This window comes from Pteropus alecto, unplaced genomic scaffold (genome assembly GCF_000325575.1).
Source record: "Pteropus alecto unplaced genomic scaffold, ASM32557v1 scaffold461, whole genome shotgun sequence".
Lineage (NCBI taxonomy): Eukaryota > Metazoa > Chordata > Mammalia > Chiroptera > Pteropodidae > Pteropus > Pteropus alecto.
This window is the reverse complement of record NW_006431079.1, coordinates 2,004,967-2,026,581: the sequence shown is the minus strand read 5'-3', so window position 1 is coordinate 2,026,581 and position 21,615 is coordinate 2,004,967. Positions and strand designations below refer to the sequence as shown.

General features: G+C 48.7%; 1 protein-coding gene and 1 pseudogene across 10 annotated transcripts in view; both read right to left on the bottom strand.

The window, feature by feature from the left end:
- Positions 1-21,615, bottom strand: part of AMPD3 (adenosine monophosphate deaminase 3) — a 45,820-nt gene that overhangs the window by 10,760 nt on the left and 13,445 nt on the right. For 9 of the 10 annotated variants that reach the window (XM_006905634.3, XM_025038519.1, XM_025038518.1 and 6 more), the window contains 6 exons: positions 14,574-14,778; positions 11,166-11,328; positions 8,750-8,969; positions 6,410-6,539; positions 1,833-2,027; positions 386-517 (listed from right to left, as the gene is read on the bottom strand). In XM_006905634.3, coding sequence (XP_006905696.1) covers positions 386-517; positions 1,833-2,027; positions 6,410-6,539; positions 8,750-8,969; positions 11,166-11,328; positions 14,574-14,778 — 1,045 coding nt within the window. Of the gene's footprint in view, positions 1-385; positions 518-1,832; positions 2,028-6,409; positions 6,540-8,749; positions 8,970-11,165; positions 11,329-14,573; positions 14,779-15,977; positions 16,146-21,615 lie in introns of those variants that run through there. The other variant, XM_025038535.1, reaches the window with a different exon arrangement.
- On the bottom strand, positions 6,104-6,219 carry LOC112469584 (annotated as a pseudogene).

Here is a 21,615-nt window from a genome sequence, read left to right as displayed (position 1 = left end):
AGGCCTTGGGTCTGCACTGTCATACAGTACCAGTATGTCATACTGGCCAGGTAGCAGACAATGCTCCACATGGAGCTAAGCTCAGGCTGCCAAGTTCAGGCTGCGAACAGACAGGACAGCAAGCCTGAACACTGAGAGTGCTCCCGAGGTGTATACCCTCCCCCTCCTCTTGCTTGCAGTTGGCACAGTGAACACACGTAGCACCAACTTGCCTGAGCTCAGGCAGCCAGTGCCAGAGCACCTCAGCCTTGCTGGAGCTGGGTGGTGGATGGACAGGGATTCGGGGAGGGGAAGAAGGCAAGGAGGCCATGTGCGGCCCCATCCTCTGAAGGCTGATGCTGTCAGGTACCTGAGGACGGCTTGGAGAGGCTGAGGGCTCACTCACCTTAACCATCCGAGCAAAGTATTCTCCTCCCAGGTAGTTTTCAGTTTTCAAGTACAGGTCACGCAGCTCACTGGCCCCCACGGGGTTGTATTTGGAGTTGAACTTGTCAAAGCGATGGAATGTCTGCCGGCCCTGGAGAGAGGAGATCATCAGCCAGATCACCACATTGTGTGCAGCCACCACACACATTCCCCTCTCCAGGCCTTATGTGTAGTCACATTGAAAGATGTCTTCTATGTCAGTTCTTGCACAAAATCTTGCAATGTCCTGGGCCCAGGACCATGTATCCTCACTTGGTCAGCCCTGGGTCCTTTTGTCATGCCCTCTGTGAAGAAGGACCAGAGAGCCTTGTGCTCCAAACAACCATGGCTAGGAGCATGGCTGGCTGGGTAAGCAGAGAATACTAAACTATTGAACAATCAACAATAAAGTGTGTCCTATTAAAGCTTAGACTTCATGAGGTACTTTCTCCACCTTACCTCATTCAATGCTTTGTTTGTTTGTTTAACACAGATTTTTTTTTTTATTGTGGCAAAAATATACATAACACAAAATTTACGATCATAACCATCTGTTGTGTAACCATCAAACCATCCATCTCCAGGACTCTTTTCATCTTGTAAAACTGAAACTCTGTACCCATAACAATAACTCCCCATTCCCCTCTTCCCCTCAGCTCCTGGTAACCTCTATTTTCCTTTCTGTCTGTATGAATTTGCTTATTCTAGGTACCTCATACAAGGAGAATCACACACTACTTGTCCTTTTGTATTTGGCTTCTTTGACTTAGCAAAAATTTTTCAAGGTTTGTCTATGTTATGGCAGATATCGGTACTTTATTCCTTTTTAGGGCTGACAAATATTCCATCATACGGATACACCACATTTTGTTTCTTCATTCATCTGTCAGTGGACACTTGGGTTGCTTCTACCCTTTGGCCATTGTGGATAACACTGCTATTAGCATAGATGTGCAAGTATCTGTTTTAGTCTCTGCTTTCATCAGTTCTTTGGAGTAGAATTGCTGGAATATATGGTAATTCCATATTTAAGTTTTTGAGGGAACTCCATTCTGTTTTTCATAGTAGCTGTACCATCATTTAATATTTTAATAACTGTAATATCAGTAGTCCCACAGAATTCACCATTTTATAGGCAAAGAAATAAAAGCTTAAGTGAGTTGCTCAAGGGCACACAGCTCCTAAGTGACAGAAGTGGAATTAGAACTGGGACTTGCCTGACTCCAAGTCACACACTCTTTTCCCCTGTCCTATGACTGCTCTAAGCCCTGTTATTTTCTGAGGCCAAATAACCTCTCACGGTCTCCATGGCTAGAACAGAGCTACTTATACAGCCAGCCTCGCTCCTAGCACTATCATGGCTGCTTTTCAGGGGACTAAGTCCCCTACCAGGACTGCTTGAGACACCAGGGCAGAAGCTCACTCACCGCGTGGACATCCAGCGAATCCACCGTGAGGTCGTAGGGGTCCATGTTCAGGCTGTCGAACACCTGCCTCAGGGTGATCTTCCGGCCCTGCTTCTCGGCCACGATTCTGTCAGGCTCCGTCTGGTACGTGTGCTTAATGAAGCGCAGCAAGTGCTTCTGGTTCATGCAGGCAGCCGCGTGGATGTGCGTGTCCACCTACAACATAGCACCCACCAGTCCATGAGCCAGGCCACCTCCCCTGGCAACGAGCATGAGCGCACCCAACCCTCCATGTGGAGCACAGAGCCTCAGCACTTTGGGGGCCATGGAGGCAGCCTGTACCAATGCCCCCTCCCCATTTCTCCTCTAGATTTTAGCACTGGTCTCCCTCCTTCTAGCCTTGCTGCCCAATATACAGCCTTCCATCATCAAGAGATCTTTTTAAAATGTAGATTGTGTCTGGCCACTCTCCTGTTAACAAAATGGCCCCCATGTATTCAAGATAAAGCTCAATCTCCTTAGTCTGGGATCCAAGTCTTGCTTCAAGCCTTTACTCTCATCTGCCACTGCCTTGGTCTGTGCTCCAGCCATGACACACACTTCCAGATGCCCGAGGCCCCGTGCTATTCCACACCGCGTCACTTTGCCCATGCATTTCCTCAGCCTGGCATTGCTTACTTCCTCCTCACCAATATCATTCACCTGGAAATTTCTGACAACCTCCTTCATTTGAAAGCCAACCCTGATCTCCCAAGCACAGCTGATAAGTCTTTCCCTTACTCAACCTAGGAACCTGGCACAGACTCTCCCTATACTGTATACGTCTTCCTAATCCACTCTGAAATTGTCTGCCTACTCCTCCACTGGACTGGGAGCTCCTCAAGGACAGGAATCATGTTGGATGCACGTATGTCTCCAGAACTTTTCCAGAGCTTGCTACGATGTGTTAGTTAAATCAATGAATGGAAGAATGAACAAATGAACAGGTGTTGTAGGTGCCAATAGTTTGGATGATATCTACATCTTCATATAACCCTGAGGACCCATCAAAATGCCCCACAAGACCCCACTCTACCCACCAACCTCCCATGGAACCCCCAGAGCCTTCCCTTCAGCTCTCAGCTCCTAAGAAACGGAGCCCTGGCTAAGCTAAGAATGGCCTAAGGTCATAGTAGGCACCCTGACTGCCCCTCCAACAGCCCAAGGGGCCTAAGGAGGTTCCCAGGGAGGGTGGCAGCAGCCTCACAGGCCAGGGTGCTGCCAGCCACCACATTGTGCTCTTGCAGTTACTGCTTCAGCCAGCTATGCACTCTGCCAGGGCTGGAGTGAGGAGGCACCTGCCCTCAGGCCCAGGAATGCTGTCCATCGCTGGCCAGTCATCTCCATGTCATGCCAAACCAGACATTTGATCTATTAAACCTCTTTCAGCATTATACCACACAGCCCATGTCATCGGCCACATCATCAAGGCCCTTCCTGCCATTAATCCTGCCATTCCTGCCAGAAAGACAGACATCAGAGAAATGAAATGATTTAAAGCACCAGAAGCATGGTGTAAATAAAGGCTTAGGCACCTCAGGGATGGGCTGGCCTCATGTGGATGCACAAGAGAAGGTCAGCCTGGCTCAGCGCAGCCGGACACAACTGGGCCCAACTACACCGGCGTAACTCAGCACGTTCTGGGCTTTCTGGTTGTGTCCTCCAACTGACCAGTGACACACTGCAGGGTGTGCAGCCTGTCCTTACTCTCTTACCTGAGTCACAAGATGAGGGAAGAAAACAACTGGACAATCCAGGAAGCATCCACACTTCAGAATCCCCAAGGGGATTATTTTTTTTAAAAAGTAAAAGACATTATTTGATGTCAGTGTTTTCAATTGATCAGAAGACACAAGTGTATTCCTTCTTTTATCAAAGACCTGGGTCTAAAACAGTAGAGTTTCCCAACAGGCCAATAGCTGGCCTCTAAGCCAACACTGACTGTTTCCATATCCAGGCAGACATCAATAATCAATTACAGCACTCTTTTCACTCAGCTGTGGGAGAAGCCTGAGGTAGCCACGCCCACCTGGTCAAGCTTGGCACAGAAGATGAAACCTATTTGCTATCCCCGATATTACCTCTAAATCAAAGTGGGTAAAGCCTAATCCTGCCCAGTTCTCAAGCAGCAAACACACTCAGCCCCTCGTCCTAAGCTCTGAGCAGAAAACAGTCATCATCTCAGTCACACAGTCCTGCTGTTGAGCCTCATGGTATCCTAACCCATGACCTGCTGTGATGTTGCCAGAACTTCCACAGATGCTACCCACATCCTGGCCATGCACAGCTCCTGCCTCAGAGCATGGCCCTAGCCTGCCCCCACAACACTGACAGACACTGTGGGAACACGGAGGCCACCCTCCCCACCCATCCGGGATTTTAGAAAGCCAGCTCTCTTCCCACAATAGACATTTCCAGGACAAGATAACAGAGCCAGCCCCCAGGAAGCAGGAAGAGGCAGGCACAGGCCTGACTCAGAGCAGACCTGGGCCCATATTTATAAACTGACTGGTGCCAGAGAACAGGCTGCTGTGTCACACACAGTGGTCTAGGCCAGCTCTGTCCAGATAGCACATTAACCCCAGACTAATGGAACTCTCAGGATGTGCTCTGGTAACTGAGCCCCCACCTGGACTCTCTCCCACACTGTGGACAGAGAGCAGCTGGGTGGCCCAGGACCACCCACTGGGGCTCCACCTCAGTAGCAAACAGTGTCGGAACCAGTGCAGTCAGCAAGGATAGCTCTGCCCCAGGCAGCAGGAAGCACTCAGGTCCAGAGATTCGCATACATGGAGGGCAGTGCTGCACTTGGCTAAGCGAGGAGTTTCCTCGGACACCCATCTGGGCCTGTGCTGGACATGTAGGTGTGTTTGGGCAGGGCTGAGAGGAGCTGGCATAGAGACTACAGCACCCATCTGTCTGAACACCTGAGGCTCACAGAGAAGGAATAAATGGTGCTGCCAGGTAGGTGGTATCTAACATACAGCATTTCACCTCTGCCTGGAAAACCCCAAGACACTTCCATTTCTTAAGGATCTCATCAAAGTGGGAGTCCATGCCAGACCCCAAGATGCTTAACGGACATGATATTGGGCTTTTCCAGAGGGGGGCTTCCATCTACCACTGCTGATTCTCTCAGCCTGAGCTGGGCTTTCCCAGAGGAGCACAGCCTCCCCGGGCCTACCTTCCCTTATCAAAGTGGACCCCAGGGAGGGGCAGTCTTCCAGAGATCCCATCTGGGACAGAGGTTCCTATAGAAATGACAAACTCAATGTGACTCAGATGTAGCCATCTCTCTTCCAGGCAAAGCCAGCCTAATCCCATGAGCTTCTCTCCCAGATCACTATACTACCCCAGCCTCCTCCCTGCTTCCTCTGAAAATCCCGTGAGCCCTGAATGATCGAGGACACAAGTGTATTCCACAGGCCTCTGCAGCTTCACTCTCTCCACAGCCCATCTGAAAATCCCGTGAGCCCTGAATGATCGAGGACCCCACAGGCCTCTGCAGCTTCACTCTCTCCTCAGCCTACCTCTCCCCCTACACCGAGCTCCAGCCACACTGCACCGTTTACAGTTATGTCAAAGCACTACGCATAGTCTCTCCTTTCTCCTACCACTCTCTCCCACATGGTGTTTGCATATGCTGTTCCTTCTACCTGGAATGCCATCACTTCCATTTCCCCTACCCCATCCTCTTCCTGGCTAACTCCTACTCTTTAAGTCAGCTTAGTTCTGACATCTTCCTAAAAGCCATTCCTGTCACACTTATCGCACTAGTAGTAATAGGCTGTGAACTTCCTATAGACAGGAAGTGACTCTTGTCCAACATTAAATGCCCCTGAGCTTAGCACTCTGATCCCTAATCTCACTGTCTAAGAGTTAAACTGAAGAAAATGGAAAGGCTGGAGGCCACAATCATTTATCACCTGAGCCCAGGCCAAGTCTCCTCGTCCACTCTGGGGGAGGGGTAGAGAGGGAACACATACATCTCCTTAAATACACCTGACCCCAAAGGAAGCAAAACCACAAACTCCCAAGTCCAAAGAGGTCTTTTTCTCTGCATGATGAATTTAATACATACTCTACCTTAAAAGTAACCTGGGCTCCACTCATGACTGATTTCATGCCCTACTTTCCAAGGAAGAGGGCACATTCCAACAGATACACAATATGGGTACCAAGTACTATCTGAGGCACGGAGGGTGTAACACCAGTCTTCCTTCTTTCTTTTTATTATTTATTATTATTATTTATGCCTACAGCACCTGGTCTTCCTAGGTGGTCTCCCATACAAGTACTAACCAGGCCCGACCCTGCTTAGCTTCCGAGATCAGACATCGGGCTTGTTCAGGGTGGCATGGCCGTAGACCATGAACCGTGGCTCCACTGGGGTGCGAACCCAGGACCTTCTGCGTATAAAGCAGACATGCTAACTCCTACACTAGGAAACCACGTCCCAGTCTTCCTTCTGGACAGACACATCATGCTGCTCTGGCCAAGGAAGGCCACAGGAGTAGCCCCAAACCAGCTCAGGGCATCCCAGAGGCCCGCTAACGCACCTTTCTCACATTATAGAAGTCTCGGTGGGGGTTACTCTTCAACTCTTTGAACTCGGACATTTCATTTAACATCTCATGAAGGCTGAACTTGGATTCCAGAAAGTTCAGTCGCCGGTGACAGTATGTTTTCCTGCAGGTTGGAAAGGGGGAGAAATCACAGCTGAGGAGAAGTATCATCAAGCTCTCCAGTTTGAAGACCTCCAGTGTCTGTGGGGACCGACTCTCGGGTGGAAGGCTGGGATGGAGCAGGGAGGGATGAGGAGGTTCCAGCCTTCCACAGACCCAGCTGAGCTGTGTAACCACTTCCGTGTGCTCTATGAAACGAGTGGGCAGTTGACACAGGGCAGTGAAGCTAACTTTGCAACCTGCACAGGTTCTCTGACTTCTGGCTTTCATGCTTAGGCAACTAATCTCTATTAAGCATCTATTTCCCACGAACAAAAATGGATATGGCAATGCCCAAGATTAACGAGAGGATTAAATTGGTTTATGAATGTGAAGGGCCTGCCTTTGAACCAGAGTGGATGCTCATTAAAAGTCCCCCTCCTTCACCTCTTCCTCTTCCTTTCCTCCTGTCTGGCCTCGGCCACCTCTAATTCTTTGAAAGGAGTTTAACTTCTTCCCAGGAGACCAGTAATATAGTCAAACTATGAAGAGTTGCCTGCCCACCTTGACGGGCAGAGGAACCACCCTCTGACCAAAATGGCCTCCCTCAAACTCCAACACCCGAGGACTTTTCAACTCTGATGTTTGCACTGTGGGCAGACGAGGAATGTAGAGAAGTGTGTTACTAGGGCAGAAATCTCTGCTAGGACTGATGTTCCTCACCAGTAGTCAAAAGCCACTGGAGGTGGGAGTGCTCACTGATCGAGGCCAACTGCCAACCCACACCCAGCCCAGGTGCCTGGCCACACACCTGTGCCCACAGCCACACAGACCTTCAACCACAATTCATGTCATGTGCATCCTTGTGCCCCTCACACGAACAGCAGCCCCTTTGACATTCAATCACTCAGACTTTCTTAAAGAGCAGCTGCCACCCCTGGAATAGCACTGCCATCTGTCTGCCAGAATGAGCCCCAGAGCGGAGCACAGGAGGATCTCAGAGTCAGAGGGATTTCAAAGGTCATTTCACCCAGTCCCTCTCCCCAGAAGGACTCATCTAAGAGCCTCCCAAATAGGACAGACATGGAGCACACACTCTCTTTCCCTCTCTCCCAAGGTTTCCCCTCAAAGCTCCTCACATTGGCTGAGGGGAGCCTCCAGGAACTGCCCCTTCCTACTCCTGGGTCTTACCTCTACCCTAGGATCAGTGAGGAACAAGACCCACTTGCCCATGTGCCCCGGGGCCCACTCTCCTTCTTTAGAGACTGGCCTCTCACCCATTCCTGTAAAACCCAAAAGGCAAGGCAAGAGAGAAGTTCCTCAGTAGTGACCAGCACCCTCTCCCTCCCTCGGACTTCCTGTCCTGCCTGGGCACACCCAACACAGCCACTTGGAGGCTCAGGGTCCAGGCATGCTAAACTGCCATTGTGGATTAGCTTAAATGCTCACCAAGAAGTGAGGGGCCAAAGGAAGGGATTAAGAAGTACAAATTGGCAGTAACAAAATAGTCACGGGGATGAAAAGTACAGCATAAGGAATTTGGTCAATAACATTGTAATAACTACGTATGGTGTCAGATGGATACTAGATTTATCAGGGTGATCGCTCCGTAATTTACACAAATGTGTCTAATCACTGTGTTGTATGCCTGAAACTAATAGAATATTGTATGGCAACTATAATTGAGAAATAAAAAATTACTTAAAAAAAAAAATTAAGTGAGAGGCCAATTCAGGAAGACAACCACTTGCCAGGTCAGCACAAGCCAAGCCCACAATCATCATGGGGCTGGTGACACAAAGTTTCCAGGCTCCCTGCACTGTCCTCTGCAGAAGCATGGAAAACCCAACACCTGAAGCAACAGTCTTCATCACTCCTCCACCATCTAGAGAAATATTCTAGGCTGATAACTCTGCAAGGCTGCCATCCTGCCTGGGGAGACGGGTGGCAGCCATGCTAAAGTACACAGGTGGCCTCCAGCAAACAAAAGCTCCACACCTATGCATGCAGAAGGGACACATATATCAATTCTAAGAATATGACAGCCTATGGTGAAAAACTGTTCCAGAAACCCACAAAGACTGGATAAAGGGGAAACTACTCTCTTTCTGGGATAGTCTGAGTGCGGGAAAGCCCAGGGTTAGCCTCTCTAGCTCGGTCCTACAGAATAGCACTCATGCAAGAAGAGGTGGACTGGGGTGGGGGGTGGGGGGGTGGGCGGAGAAACTGACTTACGTGGGGCCATCAGTGATAAGGGCCAGGATGTGGCTCATGTCCATCGTGTAGGTCTCCAGGTCAGGGTAGGGCAGGCTGTGGGGCTCCTGGCGCTCCAGTGTCTTCGTGTTATCATACACGAAGAGGATGCCCCCCTGCATGCGGACCAGGTAACCTAGGTTGGGGGGAGCATCATCTAGGCAGTAAGGGTCTTCCTTGGGCAGTGGGGGAGGGTGGAAGTCTGCAAAACAGGATTGAGTGATGGCAAAGCGCTCTTGACCTCATGAGCTCACGCGGGCTCAAAAGTCACATTCTCGGTGAGGCCTGTCCTGGTCATCCTATATAAAATCCAACTACCCCTAACCACCTCCAACTACCCAGCATTTCATATCCCCCTCCCTGCTTTATTTTGTCTCCTTACCACTATATAAAATAATTTCTCTTAGTTATCTCGGGTAGTATGTTTGTTTTGTGCACTGCTATATCCCCATTTCCTCGAACAGTCCCTGGCATATGGCTGGTAGTTCAATAAACTTTTAAAATTTAACCGAAATGAGTTGAAGCCTCCTGGGCACTTCAGGGATACCAGGCATATTAAAAAGGGCAGCTGTGTCTTCTCCTAACAAGAGAATAGGCAGCACCAGAAACTGCCTGGCGGGAGCAGCTGCCCCTGTCCTCCCACATCTGCCTGAGCCCAGAGCGGTCACTGGACAAGGTGAAGAAGCCAGTCCCCTCCCCAGATGAGCACAGAACATGGAGCTTTTCTCCCACAAAGCAGAGAATGCCATTGGTGGAGCTGTCTGTTCCACCCCTATGTTGAGCTAGCCCACAGGAGGCAGAAAACTACCCTGGGCTATTTCCCAGCTATGAGACATTAAATAAACCACTTTACCTCTCTGATCCTGTCTGCTCATCTGAGGATAACACCACCTGCCTTAACAGGCTGTTGTGAGAGCTGCAATAGCAGGTATAGGAAAATGCTCTGTAAACAGTAATGCTCTACACATAAATTGTAAGACATTCATCTCATTACTCTCATAATGAGTTTCTCTGACTCTTGATAAGCTCTGTCTCTGGCCAAGGAACAGGTTGTACTAAACAGCAGTAGAACTGGGGGCTTCAACTCTGTACCTCAGCCAACCCCACATAGCATCCAGCAGCCCTGCTCGCCAGCCCAGGCAGGAGGAAAACCTAGAATCTTCATCAAAGGAAGCAACCAAGGTGGAGTGACCTGCCTGGGTGTCCGCATCAGTGCTCGGAACAGACTGCCCCTGGAGCAGATGTGACGGGTCACAGGGGCTGAAGCAGCACAGAGTTGGGAACTAATGTCCTCCCATTGGGCACTGCCACAGGTCAGCTCAGGAATTCCTAAAGTGTGCTAGTGGCCTATGAGGTGCAGGCAGTACAAAGGCCTGGGTGAAGCCACAGCCTTCACCCCAGCACACATATGCCCAGGACCCCTGGGCACCCTGCTTTGTGTAAAGTACATATTTGACAGTCATTTCTGTCTGCCTTTGCCAAAACTGGGGCAGGTGGGATCAGCTTCCCTCAGATAGACAGGGAAATGGGCCTAGAAGGGCTGAGATTTACCCAGGGCCCCAGGTGGTAACAGATGCTCAAAGTCCAGGTCTCAGAGCTTTAAGGAAGCCAGAGATGGGAGACATCTTGGCGCCAACCACACCCCAGGGGCAGCTATGGTTCTGGCTACTGTCACAGACCAGCAGGACCTCATCTGATCCGCCCCCACCAACGTTCGATATCAAGGTTTCCTGCTGTCCGCAATCATGTTACTTACAGCCTTTACTCCTCCTGAGTCCTTCACAGGCCAGTCTACCAGAAACCACCCTGCCCTCTCTAATCTCCCTTCCCCAAGTTCCATGGCATAAATGCAGCTACTTACCGAACACTCACTACATGCCAGAACTGCACTAAGTACTTCACATGCATTCTCATTTAGTCCCATAACAGGCCCATTTTACAAATTGAGAAACTGAGGTTTGGAGAAATACCTTGCCCAAGAAAGTGGCGGAGCTTAGATCAGAATACAGGTGGGTTTGACTCCAGGGCCTACTTTTCCCTGCCCAGAACATGCTCCTTCCCTTTGTACCTACCCCGACGCCACCACTAATTCAGCATCTGCTGTCTGGTCGTGTTGTTTCAAACACCCTGCTAAAGACAGCTTGTCTCCCTAGAGGACTCCCTGGAGGTCTTTCGCCTCTCTCTTAACTCCCACAGCTCAGCTCCACCCAGGGCCAGGCACACAGTACACACAGACTCAATCTCGGGGAAACCAGCAAACTCGATGTAAGAGAAGCCGATATCTGAGCCCCGCCCTTAAAACACCACCCAGGGGAAATACATCCAGCCAGTAAAAAGTCCTGACGAATTCTTGGACCGTTACCCACTTGGGACCCCACCTGTAGCCACAGCATTGTACCTGGGAGACCCTCTTCCAGAGGTGCCGTGTGTGCCCACTGATAACCCAGGTACTGGGCCGTGGTCCGTGGGAAGTGGTGGTAGGCGAGGCGGGCATACTTCTCCCTGATCATCAGGGCCTTGGCCAGGCTCTTGGCGGCCTGCTCATAGTCTTCCACAGTGATCTGCAGAAGGTGTTCAGAAGAGTTCATGTAGCAGGCCTGAGACCACTGTCCTTAGCAAGGTCTGTTGAAAGGTTGGCCCTGGGCTTTCAGGAGTATTCCCACCATTCCCTGACTAATAAGAGTGGCTCACCACACCTAAGCTGTTTGTACAAACATGATGGTTTATGCTGAACACCTATTTCCTTCTGGCTGTCTGAAATGTGGGGACGTGCTATGCAGATGTGTGACTAGCCTCACTAAAAACCTTGAGCTCCGAGTCTCTAGTGAGCTTCCATGGGAAATGACACTTCATGCATGTTGTCACAGTCCGATGATGAGGAGTTATTTGTGTTGTACTGACTCCACTGAGACAGGGCCTTCTCTAGACTGCGCCCCAGGGACCTGTTCCTGGGCTGACTTTGCTCTGCATCCTTTCATTATAATAGATCTTAGTCAGAGGACAGCTATGCGCTGAGTCCTAGGAGTCCTCCTAGCAAATGACTGAACTCAAGGGTGGTCTCGGGAACCCCTGACACAGGAGGAGAGTTAGGGCCGCTGGGAGAGAGGCAGGTACTCAGGCCTGCACACTCCAAGGCCAGACTCAAGTGCTGCTGATTAAACTACATATCTGCTGTTGCGCCCAGCACATGAAGAGGCAAAGCCTGGACCACGCCCCTGATGAGGGTGAGTATCATCGTTTCAGTGGAGAAAATACATGGATCCTTCAGAGGTGAAAATAAAAACTTCTGTGTGCTCAGTCTGCTGCTTTGCCAACGCTAAGCTTTTGATTCATCTGGCAACCACCCCAACTCACCCAGTCAACAAGCACTTATTGACATATGCCATGTGCCAGACCCTTTCCATAGATTTTATTTGATCCTCACCACAATCCATTTCACAAATGGGGAACTGAGACCAAGAGAGGATAAATCACTCACCAGGAAGTTACAAAGTCAAACTTCAGACTCTGATCTGATTGAAACCCAAAGGCCAGGGATGTTCTGCTTTCCCAGAGCTGCCTCGTATTCAAAGATAAATGAAGGAAATTCCCACCTGCCAGTGGGCTCATTAATCTTAGTCTGTTTGGGAAGGATGTGTGTGGCAGAAATCTGAATGTGCTCGGGGTGACAAGCAGCTAAACAGACAGTCATAACAGTGGATACGTGCTGCAGCAGAGGCGGGTACAAGATGTAAGTAGAGAGCAGAGTAGGGAGGGCTGGGACCTGGATGTGTCTTCTGCTTTAATAAAAAAAAATTTTTACTTTTGAAATATTTACACATACAGACAAGCACTATAGATAATATGACAGACACCCAGGTATCTACCTAACAATTTAAATATTTTTTATCATTCTTTCAGATCTCTTGTATGTTTGAATAAATAAGTCTTTGCAGATAGCTACAACTCCACCCTCCTCTCTCCCCCACACCATTCCATCCTCAGATCAAGGAAGTTGGCATATATATTTCCCAGGCATGTTTTTATACTTTAACTAAATGTCACTTCTTGCTTTTTGTTAAGGAGGTAGCTTCTCCTTTCCTGACTCCAAGTGTCCCCATGAGGATGTGTTAATTCCACTTTACCCCTTCCAGTGGATAGCTTTTGAGAGCAGCTGGAATAGGTGGGCAGATGCAAACACCTTAGACAAAAATATCCCCCTGCCAACAACAAAGCCAAACACTTTATGTGCAGAACTGATGGACTCAGCATGGCAAGGGGCTCAGGCTATGGCTAAAGATATCAGAGAGGGATCCCAGGGGACCAGCAGCCACCAACCAACTTGTAGGCACCGCAGGCCTCATGCCTGGCAGCAGACCCACTGGGGGCCGAGGAGATCTGCAAGGTCAGCCTGCCTGTCCTACACTTGTAGCTCTCTGGGGACCAACTGCCCAGTTCAGGGGCTCCGTGCCCTAGGATATGCCAGCCAGGAAACTGACTGAAAGAAGCTAGTTAATGCGGCAGGCCAACGTCCTCCCATTTAGCTAGCGGTCAACCCACCTCAACTCTCCCTTTCCACTTCTCGGCCCACCTGCTGGAGGCTGGGTAGAGACCAAGGACTCCTGGTCAGGATGCTGCACCGTCAGAGAAGGCCTGTACTGTTTCCAATCCAACCCACATTCTCATCCATCAGAACTTAAATAAAATATTGCACATGCACACAATGGAATAGTATGCATTTGCGAAAAAGAACAAGAGAGTTCTTTATCTATTGATATGGCATTATCTCCAAGATGTACTGTTAAGCGAAAAAAAGCTAGGCTCGGTAGTGTAATGTGTATAGTAAACTACCATTTGTGTAAAAATAAACTATGTGTACTTAGTGGGTGTACAGGTATTAAGCACAGATATAGAGGCTATCTATGCGAGAACACACAAGAAACCAAAACCAAAGGCTGCCGAGGAGAAGAATTGGGTGGCTGGAAAATTGATATGATTTTTGTACCCTTTAAATTTTACAGCATATGCAAGGATTCTCTACTGCACAAAAAATATTATATATTTTTTAAGTTAGGGAAAAAATGGTAAGAAAAGTAGTACACTGCTTTGCTTTCTCAGGAATACTACATATTCTAAAACTACTGTTAAAAAGGAAAGAGGAAAAGAATAACAAGGCCAGTTGAGGCACAAGTATTACACCGAGGACCAGGGAGATAGAACCAAGCTTAACCCTGGTACTAACTCAGTGATATTTCTCTTCACAAAGCAATAAAAATGCATCATCCAACCAGGTGAAATTAGCACATTTTCAGTGACCACGTTGACTGACTTGGTGTATAAATCAGCTTGTTCACTTTCTCACCAAGACCCTCTCTTCCTGGTTGGGAGAAGAGCCTGTATTTAAGGATACTGAGCTTTAGCATGTGGGAACAGCCAAATCAGCAAACCGATCAACGCCAGGACTTTGAATCCATTCAACATTTGGGAACACTAAAGGGCCCAAACTGGCACCTTCCTCAATGGGCTATGGGGACAGAGAACACATGGAACTGGCAGGACACGGTGTGCCAGCCTGCAGCCCTAGGTCATCCTCACAGGGACGGATAGCACCCTAGACACACCCAAACCCCACAACCTCAGCCAGGGCCCTCCTTCTTTTCAGACTCCAGTGCTTCCTGCCCACCACCTCCCAGACACCTAGACAGGGCCAGGCTTTGGGGCTGGGCATGACCCCAGTGGCTCACGGGGCCTCAGCACATAGGCACATATGACCCTCATGCAGCCCCCAGGGGAGCCCACAGAGAGTGGGGAGTGGGAGGCACCTTACCCCAGCACAGTAATCTCCACTGATGGTTACCCGCTGGAACTCGGGCATGGCATACGGTGCTGGCATGGGCTGGGAAGTGTCTCCCGGGAACGCAGGGGTTGCGGGAGGCATGGCTGGACCGGCTGTCGGGGGACCCTTCCAATCTTGCTGCGTTGGCATTTGCAGAGACAGGGACTGGGACCGAATCATCTTGAAACTTTTCTTTCTAAAAATCCGAGGACAAGGAAAAGTGGGAGACATCAGCAGTTAACTGGGGTGAGTGATAAGGAGTCTTGTTATGCACATGGCAGGAGAATCTTGTTCTGATTAATCACTGGTGCTGGCCCTACCATTTAGAAGATCTAATCACTTATCTCTTCCTATTACATCTCTTTGCATGAGATACAGAACAGCCCTTCAGACACTTCTCCCTACAGTTACTAAGAATGGCTGTGGGCTGTTTGTACTGCACACAGAGCATTAGAATAGGCAGAGTCTCCAGAGAGAAGGCAGACCACCCTGCAGAAGTCTAACACTGAGAACAGGTGAGGTGAGGACGATGTCAAATCAACCAGCATGCTACTTTTAGATAACCCAAACTCTAAGTCCCAGCACATAAGCAGTCTCAGGAAGGACTACAAACAGGTTCACAGAGAGAAGTTACACTGTATTTCACAGAGTTTAAGATTTGGGGCATTGGAACCAGAAGACGTCATGACGATGGACCAGTTCCACCTCTTTATTTCATAAAGAAGGAGGCAGGGGCCTAGAGATGGTAAAGGGCTTACTCAAAGTCATGAGGCAAGATGGCAGCTAGCCCTCGGCCTCTTCCCTCCCTGGTATCTGCTCTACCCTGTCATTCCTGGTGCTCCTTCCTCAAGCCTGGCATGCGCAATGCATGGGCAGGCACAGATCTGTGTCTCTGCAATGGAAAAGGCATTAGGCAGCACCAATTTTAAGTCCCTCTGGACCTGTCATCTTGGCACCAAAAGATGACTTCACAAACTCTTGGAGAAGTGGGCACAAGTTTGGTTTTAAACACTATAAACTCATGCTTATTTGCAATGCTGATTTGTGAATACTCACCTTCTTCATTAACTAAATAACGTTTCATATGACAACACCCCAAGTCCTAGGAGCCCCAGGAAGGGAGTTAACAGCAATGCGGAGAAGCCATCAGCACTTCCTTCTCCCACGTCTCTGCTTCAATGGAACCCAGCCCGCTAGCATTGCCACCCAGTGGTGTCCAATGCCAGAAACAAGGTGACTACTTGCCCTACCTTGTGCCAGAGGGCCCAGCAGCCTGCTGGGTATTTATCTCACCACAACCAAGGCCTACAGCCACCAGCAAAGGACTCAGTGATAATCGTGACCCACCAGAGTCCACCAGACCCCTCCTCTTCTCTAGGCACCAGTGATACCTACAGGGTGCGGAGAAATCGGTTAATCTCTATAAGGGCCTCATGGCTCACAGGAAGCAGCTGTCTTCCTCCTGGCTCTTGGCCAGGTCTCCTTGCAGACCCCATGACGATTTTTCAGGAAACACAGTTCCTTCTGCTGTTTATATGTCCACTGCTTGTTATGGTTCTTATTCTCTCTTTGGGGAAAAGGCTGTTTACACCTGAAAAATAGAAGTGGCCCCTTTCCAGGAGTCTGCCTTTGCCCAGCGCCTGCATAACAGGTGCACTGGGTTGTTTGGGAAACTCAGCCTGAACTTCAGGAGCCTCTGGCCCAGGCTTCCCCAAGTCTGTCATCCATTCGTCACACAGAGCTGAGCCAAGGAAGATGCCAACTCATGCCAGTCCATCATCCCTCAGAGGCAGGTTCACCTTGAGCAATGAGGTTCTCATTTTGGCATCATTTGGACACTCACACTTAGAGGAGGAGCCATTACTTTGGGCTCCTTCTCACATTCTGACAGGCTCCAGTGGGTCCCATGAGACTCTGGCTTCTGTGTCACTCACATGCCTGCCAGGTCACTGTTTTTAAACTCTATGCCAACTTCCCACATGCCTCAGCCGGTGCCGCCTGAGGGCTGGGCCTGCCAAGAGAAGCAAGGTGACGCGTTAAGTGAGCAACAAGTAAGAATGGTAAAAAAAAAAAAAAAACAACTCCCCCCACGATGAGAAAGCTGGAAGGCTGCCTAAGCCAACATCCCATCAGGCTTGTCCTCGTTATGTCCATATCTTCTGCCCCAGTGAGGGAGCCAGTATGCACCAGCTGGTGTCCAAAGAATTCTTCTTCCTGAAGACATCCATTATGGCTCCAGCTTTGGTCTTCATGTGAGCCCCCGATGTCACCTGTGAACATCTATGGGCTGGAGCTCAGACTTTGCAGGCACAAGGTTTAACAACAGATAGGCCGACTCCTCCTCAAGGGCCATCCGCCACAGGCAAGGATTTGGAATAACCAGAGCTAACCATTAAGCTTGTATCTCAGAAAATTGGAAAAGCTAAATGGAGCTTAGCTTTTCCAAGGAGAGGGCTCTATTTTCATTTTCTATAATAAATTGCTACATTTAATTTGCATAACAAATTGCCACAGCCTGGTGGCTTCATACAAGCCCCATTTACTGACTCACAGTTCTATAGGTAAGAAGTCTGGGTGGGTGTGGCTGAGCTCTACATTCAGGGTATCAAAAGGCCAAAATCAAATGTTGGCCACACTGAGCTCTTATCTGGAGACTCAGAGAGAATCCACTCCCACGTTCACTTAGGGTGCTGGTAGAATCCAGTTCCACGTGGCCACAGAATGAGGTCCCCAGCTTCTTGCTGGTTCCTGGGCAAAGGTTGCTCTCTGATTCTTGCACACAGACCCCTCCATCTTCAAAGCCGGCATGGTGCATGGTTTCTGGTGCTCCAAATTTCTGACTTCCGCCTCTATGACTAGGCTGGGAAAGCTCCCTCTCTAAGGGCTTGTGTGATTAGGTCGTGCCTACCTGGAGACCTCCGTATCTTCAGGTCCACTGTGCCATATACCACAACAAAATCACAGGAGTGACATCTCATCATATTCAAAGAGTCTGGAAGTTAGGGAAGGATATCTCCAGGGGGTCATTTTAGAAATTCTGCCTACCATAGGCCCATATTTACTGTCCATTCTATACAACCGAGGTTCAGCCAACAAAAGGTGAGAAAGGCAGGTGTGTGTGTGTGTGTGTGTGTCCACACACTTCCTTCTTTCCCTTTCAAAGCTGTCTGAAGTCCCACATGTGTCACAATGATAAAAGAAGTTACCATAAGCTTTATTTATAGGAGCATGGGGTCTCTGATTACAGAGGACTTTAAAGAGCCTCTCACTAAGGCAGGTTTTTTTTTAATACCTCCAGGGACAGAGAGCTCTCTACATATCTGAATAATACATCAACATTCAATCATTTATTCAAAATACATTTATCAAGCACCTGCTCTGGACCAGGCCAGGGCCAGGAACGTAAAGACAAGGTGAACAAAACATAATCTATTGCCACTGTTAGAAAACACTTCCCTATGATGGGCCAAGATCTGTCTGTTTATAGTCCCACCTGTTGCACCTCATGCTAGCCCTTGGGGCACCAGAGTAAGCCAGCTCAGTCTGCCACAGCTGACACACCCCTCTTCCTCTGCCCACGTGTCCACCTGGCAGAAACACACTCCTGCCAAAAAGCTGGCAAAGTGTGGGGCTGTGAGGACACCTGCTCTAGGACAAGCTTAAGAGCTGAAAGGGCCAGGGTGCAGCTTCATCCTCCCTGAAACGGATGGTCCTCCTGGGCCACAGTGACCTTCTTGCCTAACCAGGTTATCAACACAAGGAGATGAATAGCAGCTCTCAGCACCCATCTGGTGCTCCTACCCACTCGATGGCCCTTGGCTGCCCCTGCCATTCACTGTGTCACCACCCTTATCCTGTCCCACTCTCCAGCCCTCCTCGGCTCCTGGAAACCAGACACCCTAAACCTTCAGTTATAACATTTGATTCACATGATAAACCCAAGTTAAGAACCCAGGGCCCTCTTCGCTCTTCTAGAGAACAGCCAGCACCTTCCCCAGGGCCTTCTGAAGCCCACTGCCCTGTGCAGTCTGTCCGGAGGACTTCCAGGCAGGGAGGGACCCAGAGCAAACTTTTTCCCAAAAGCTCTCAACTGTATACAGTGAATCGGCGGGCCGCACGTGGACCCCAATCCAATCAATAAACTACTGTGTGCCAGGCCTTGGGGCAGATGGGTAGACAAAATATAATTCCTAACTCCAGGGGCCGACTGATGATGGCATTGATGGCTGGATAGTTCAACAGACCGTTCTCACACAATGTGCTTGGTGTGATGAGATGCCCTGGATATTTTGGGATCCCAAAGGAGACACCTAATCTAGACTGGGTGTGGGGGTTGGAGCAGTAGAGTAGAGCAGCAGGGTCAGAGAAGCCTCCCTGCATCATTCCCAGAGGGAGAGGAACATTCCAGAATGGGGAGGCCTGTTTGAAACCCTCCCCGCCACACACACTCAGATCATTCTAGCAGCCCCTGCTAGATGAGATACTCCATAAGTCTGAGGCAAGAGTCACAAACCAGCATGAGTTTTATTAACAATTTAAATATGAACGCCATTAGGTGGGGCAGGCATTTCCCACTTCCACAGGCTCATCTGCTCCTATTGCTTCCACTGCCATTGCACCGATTCACATGGAAGTGAGGACCCCAAGTCTAAGAAGGGGAACAGTTGAAGAGCTGATACCTATTCTGTCATTGAGACCAGAGGTCTCAGCCTATCCAGAGAGGCCAGAGAGGCCAGAGGGGAGAAGGCGGAAACAGCTGACCATAAGGCATGCTGCATGATGGACCTACAGGAGGGGCATACCCAGAGCACCTGGGCCCCACAGAGCATGCCTGACGGGTGGGTGTAGCTTTGATTTGCCTACCTGAAGCCCATCAGGTATAAAGACACAACCTCAACCCCTGTCTCTCCCTTCACTTCCCTCTGACCACCTGCCCTCACCGATCACTGTCCTCCCTCCCCTACCTCCTGACCAAAGGTAGATCTCCATTCACCTGCCCCCTGGTCCCGCTTTCCCCAGCCCTTCCAGCTGCTCTTCCTCCCAGAAAGGTCCCAGAAGTCAAAAAGAAATATAATCTTTACTATCTTTTAAGTTAACTCTTCAACTTTGTATTCTTAACTTGCAAAACAGATGAATTGAGTTTCAAATGAAGCTCCTTTGTCAGTGGCCCTGAAGAAACAAGTTACTACCCATGACTGAAGAAGTTTCATAAAAGAAAATGATGTAGCACTTCAGCTGTACTATGCTCAACTCATAACAATTATCTATTTATCTACTTCACTCAATACATTCTTGAGGAAGTAGCTGTCCTAGAGAGCTACATTTTTCAGATGAAGTCTAAAAATGAATGTCTCCTTTCACCCTAATTTAAAAAAAAAAAAAAAAACTTTGGTGTGATATTTTTTAATGAAAATCATAATTCTTGTATCTTAATCAGAGCATGCTGAACATAATCTAAGCTCTCTCCATGACTCACGGTCATCATTGTTTTATCCAATCACCATCCCCAAGGCGTTTTGCTGTACTTTGAATTCTTCATTTGCTCTTCATAATTATTATTTCTTCCCTCACTGTTGACTGTCAAATAATAACAACAAAAACTGGAACACTAATGATGTTCCAAGCACTGTGCTAAGTAGTCATGCATATTAGCTCACTTAATTCTCACCAGGTCCTTTTATTATCCTCATTGTGCAGATCAGGAAATGGGTTACTGCAGTTAGGAGGTTTGCCCAAAGCCACTCCACGGGAAATGACAGGGCTGTCATTTGGACCCAGTGGTCTGACTCCAATGCTCATGATCACCACCCATCAGTTCTGTGACCCTCCCTTGAGAAGCCCTTCTCTTCACTTCTAATTTGCTTCCCTACATCTGCCACAGGAAAAGAAACAAGATAACCAAGCTTATTAGAGCTCTGTATAAAGCAAGAATAAACAGGAGATGGCTTGGAAGTCCTGGGGGGATGACAGCTGAAAGGTACAGGGTTTCTTTGGGTGATGATAAAAACGTCCTGAAACTGATTATGAGGATCGTTATACAACTCTGTACACATAATAAAACTACTGAATTGCACACTTTAAATGGGCAGATTGTATGGGACGTGAATTATATCTCAAAGTTGTTTAAAAAGAAATAGGAGAGGCGGGGGAGCACTAATGAGCATTTCGATGGCTCAGAAATCTTTCACGTTGTTTATCGATGTTGGCCAAGTTCCAACTGTGTACTTCTGTAGGGCAGGTGAACCTTAGCTAGGTAATATGGTAAGATTCAAAGTGAACAAAACATAGCCTCTGGGTATCACCAGGCTTTTCCTGTCTTCTCGTCTTTGCCACCTGACTTTGAGTCCATAGTCTACCCCTCTCTTTCACCTTGAGCCACCCTTGTGTCCCAGTAGACTCCTGGATAATGTCATCTTCCTAAGGAGACAGGGCCCTATAGCAAGCTGTCCTTGCTAATATCCTACTTGAGGACTAGTTTGCAAAATGAGTGATTCTCCCCGCAGCCTGGAGCACTGGCTCCCTAGACTGGACCCCAATGCTGGAAGGACGATGTCCGAGTCCAGCTCAGCTCTTATAGCTACTGGAATCCTACACAGGAAGCACTCATCCTTCTTGTAAGAAGCTGTTCTACTTCCTGGTTCTAGCTTGTACCTTTACAATAGACTTAGAGTAGTCTTTTTTTTTTCTTTTCCTTCCTTCTTTTTCTTTCTTTCTTTCTTTCTTTCTTTCTTTCTTTCTTTCTTTCTTTCTTTCTTTCTTTCTTTTTCTTTCTTTCTTTCTTTCTTTCTTCCTTTCTTTCTTTCTTTTTTTCTTTCTTTCCCTCCCTCTCTCTTCCCTCTTCCTTCTTTTCTTCCTTCCTTACTTCTTTTCTTTCTTTCTATAAGAGAAAAAAAGGAAATGGTTGCAAAGAGAAACCTTCTCCAAGCATCAGGAGTATTCAGGCTTGCCAGAGGAGCCACAGTGAGGGAGGGTTTTCAACCAAACTGGAAGCTCCATCACAGTTTGAAATACAGATCTACAGACTCTGAGTATC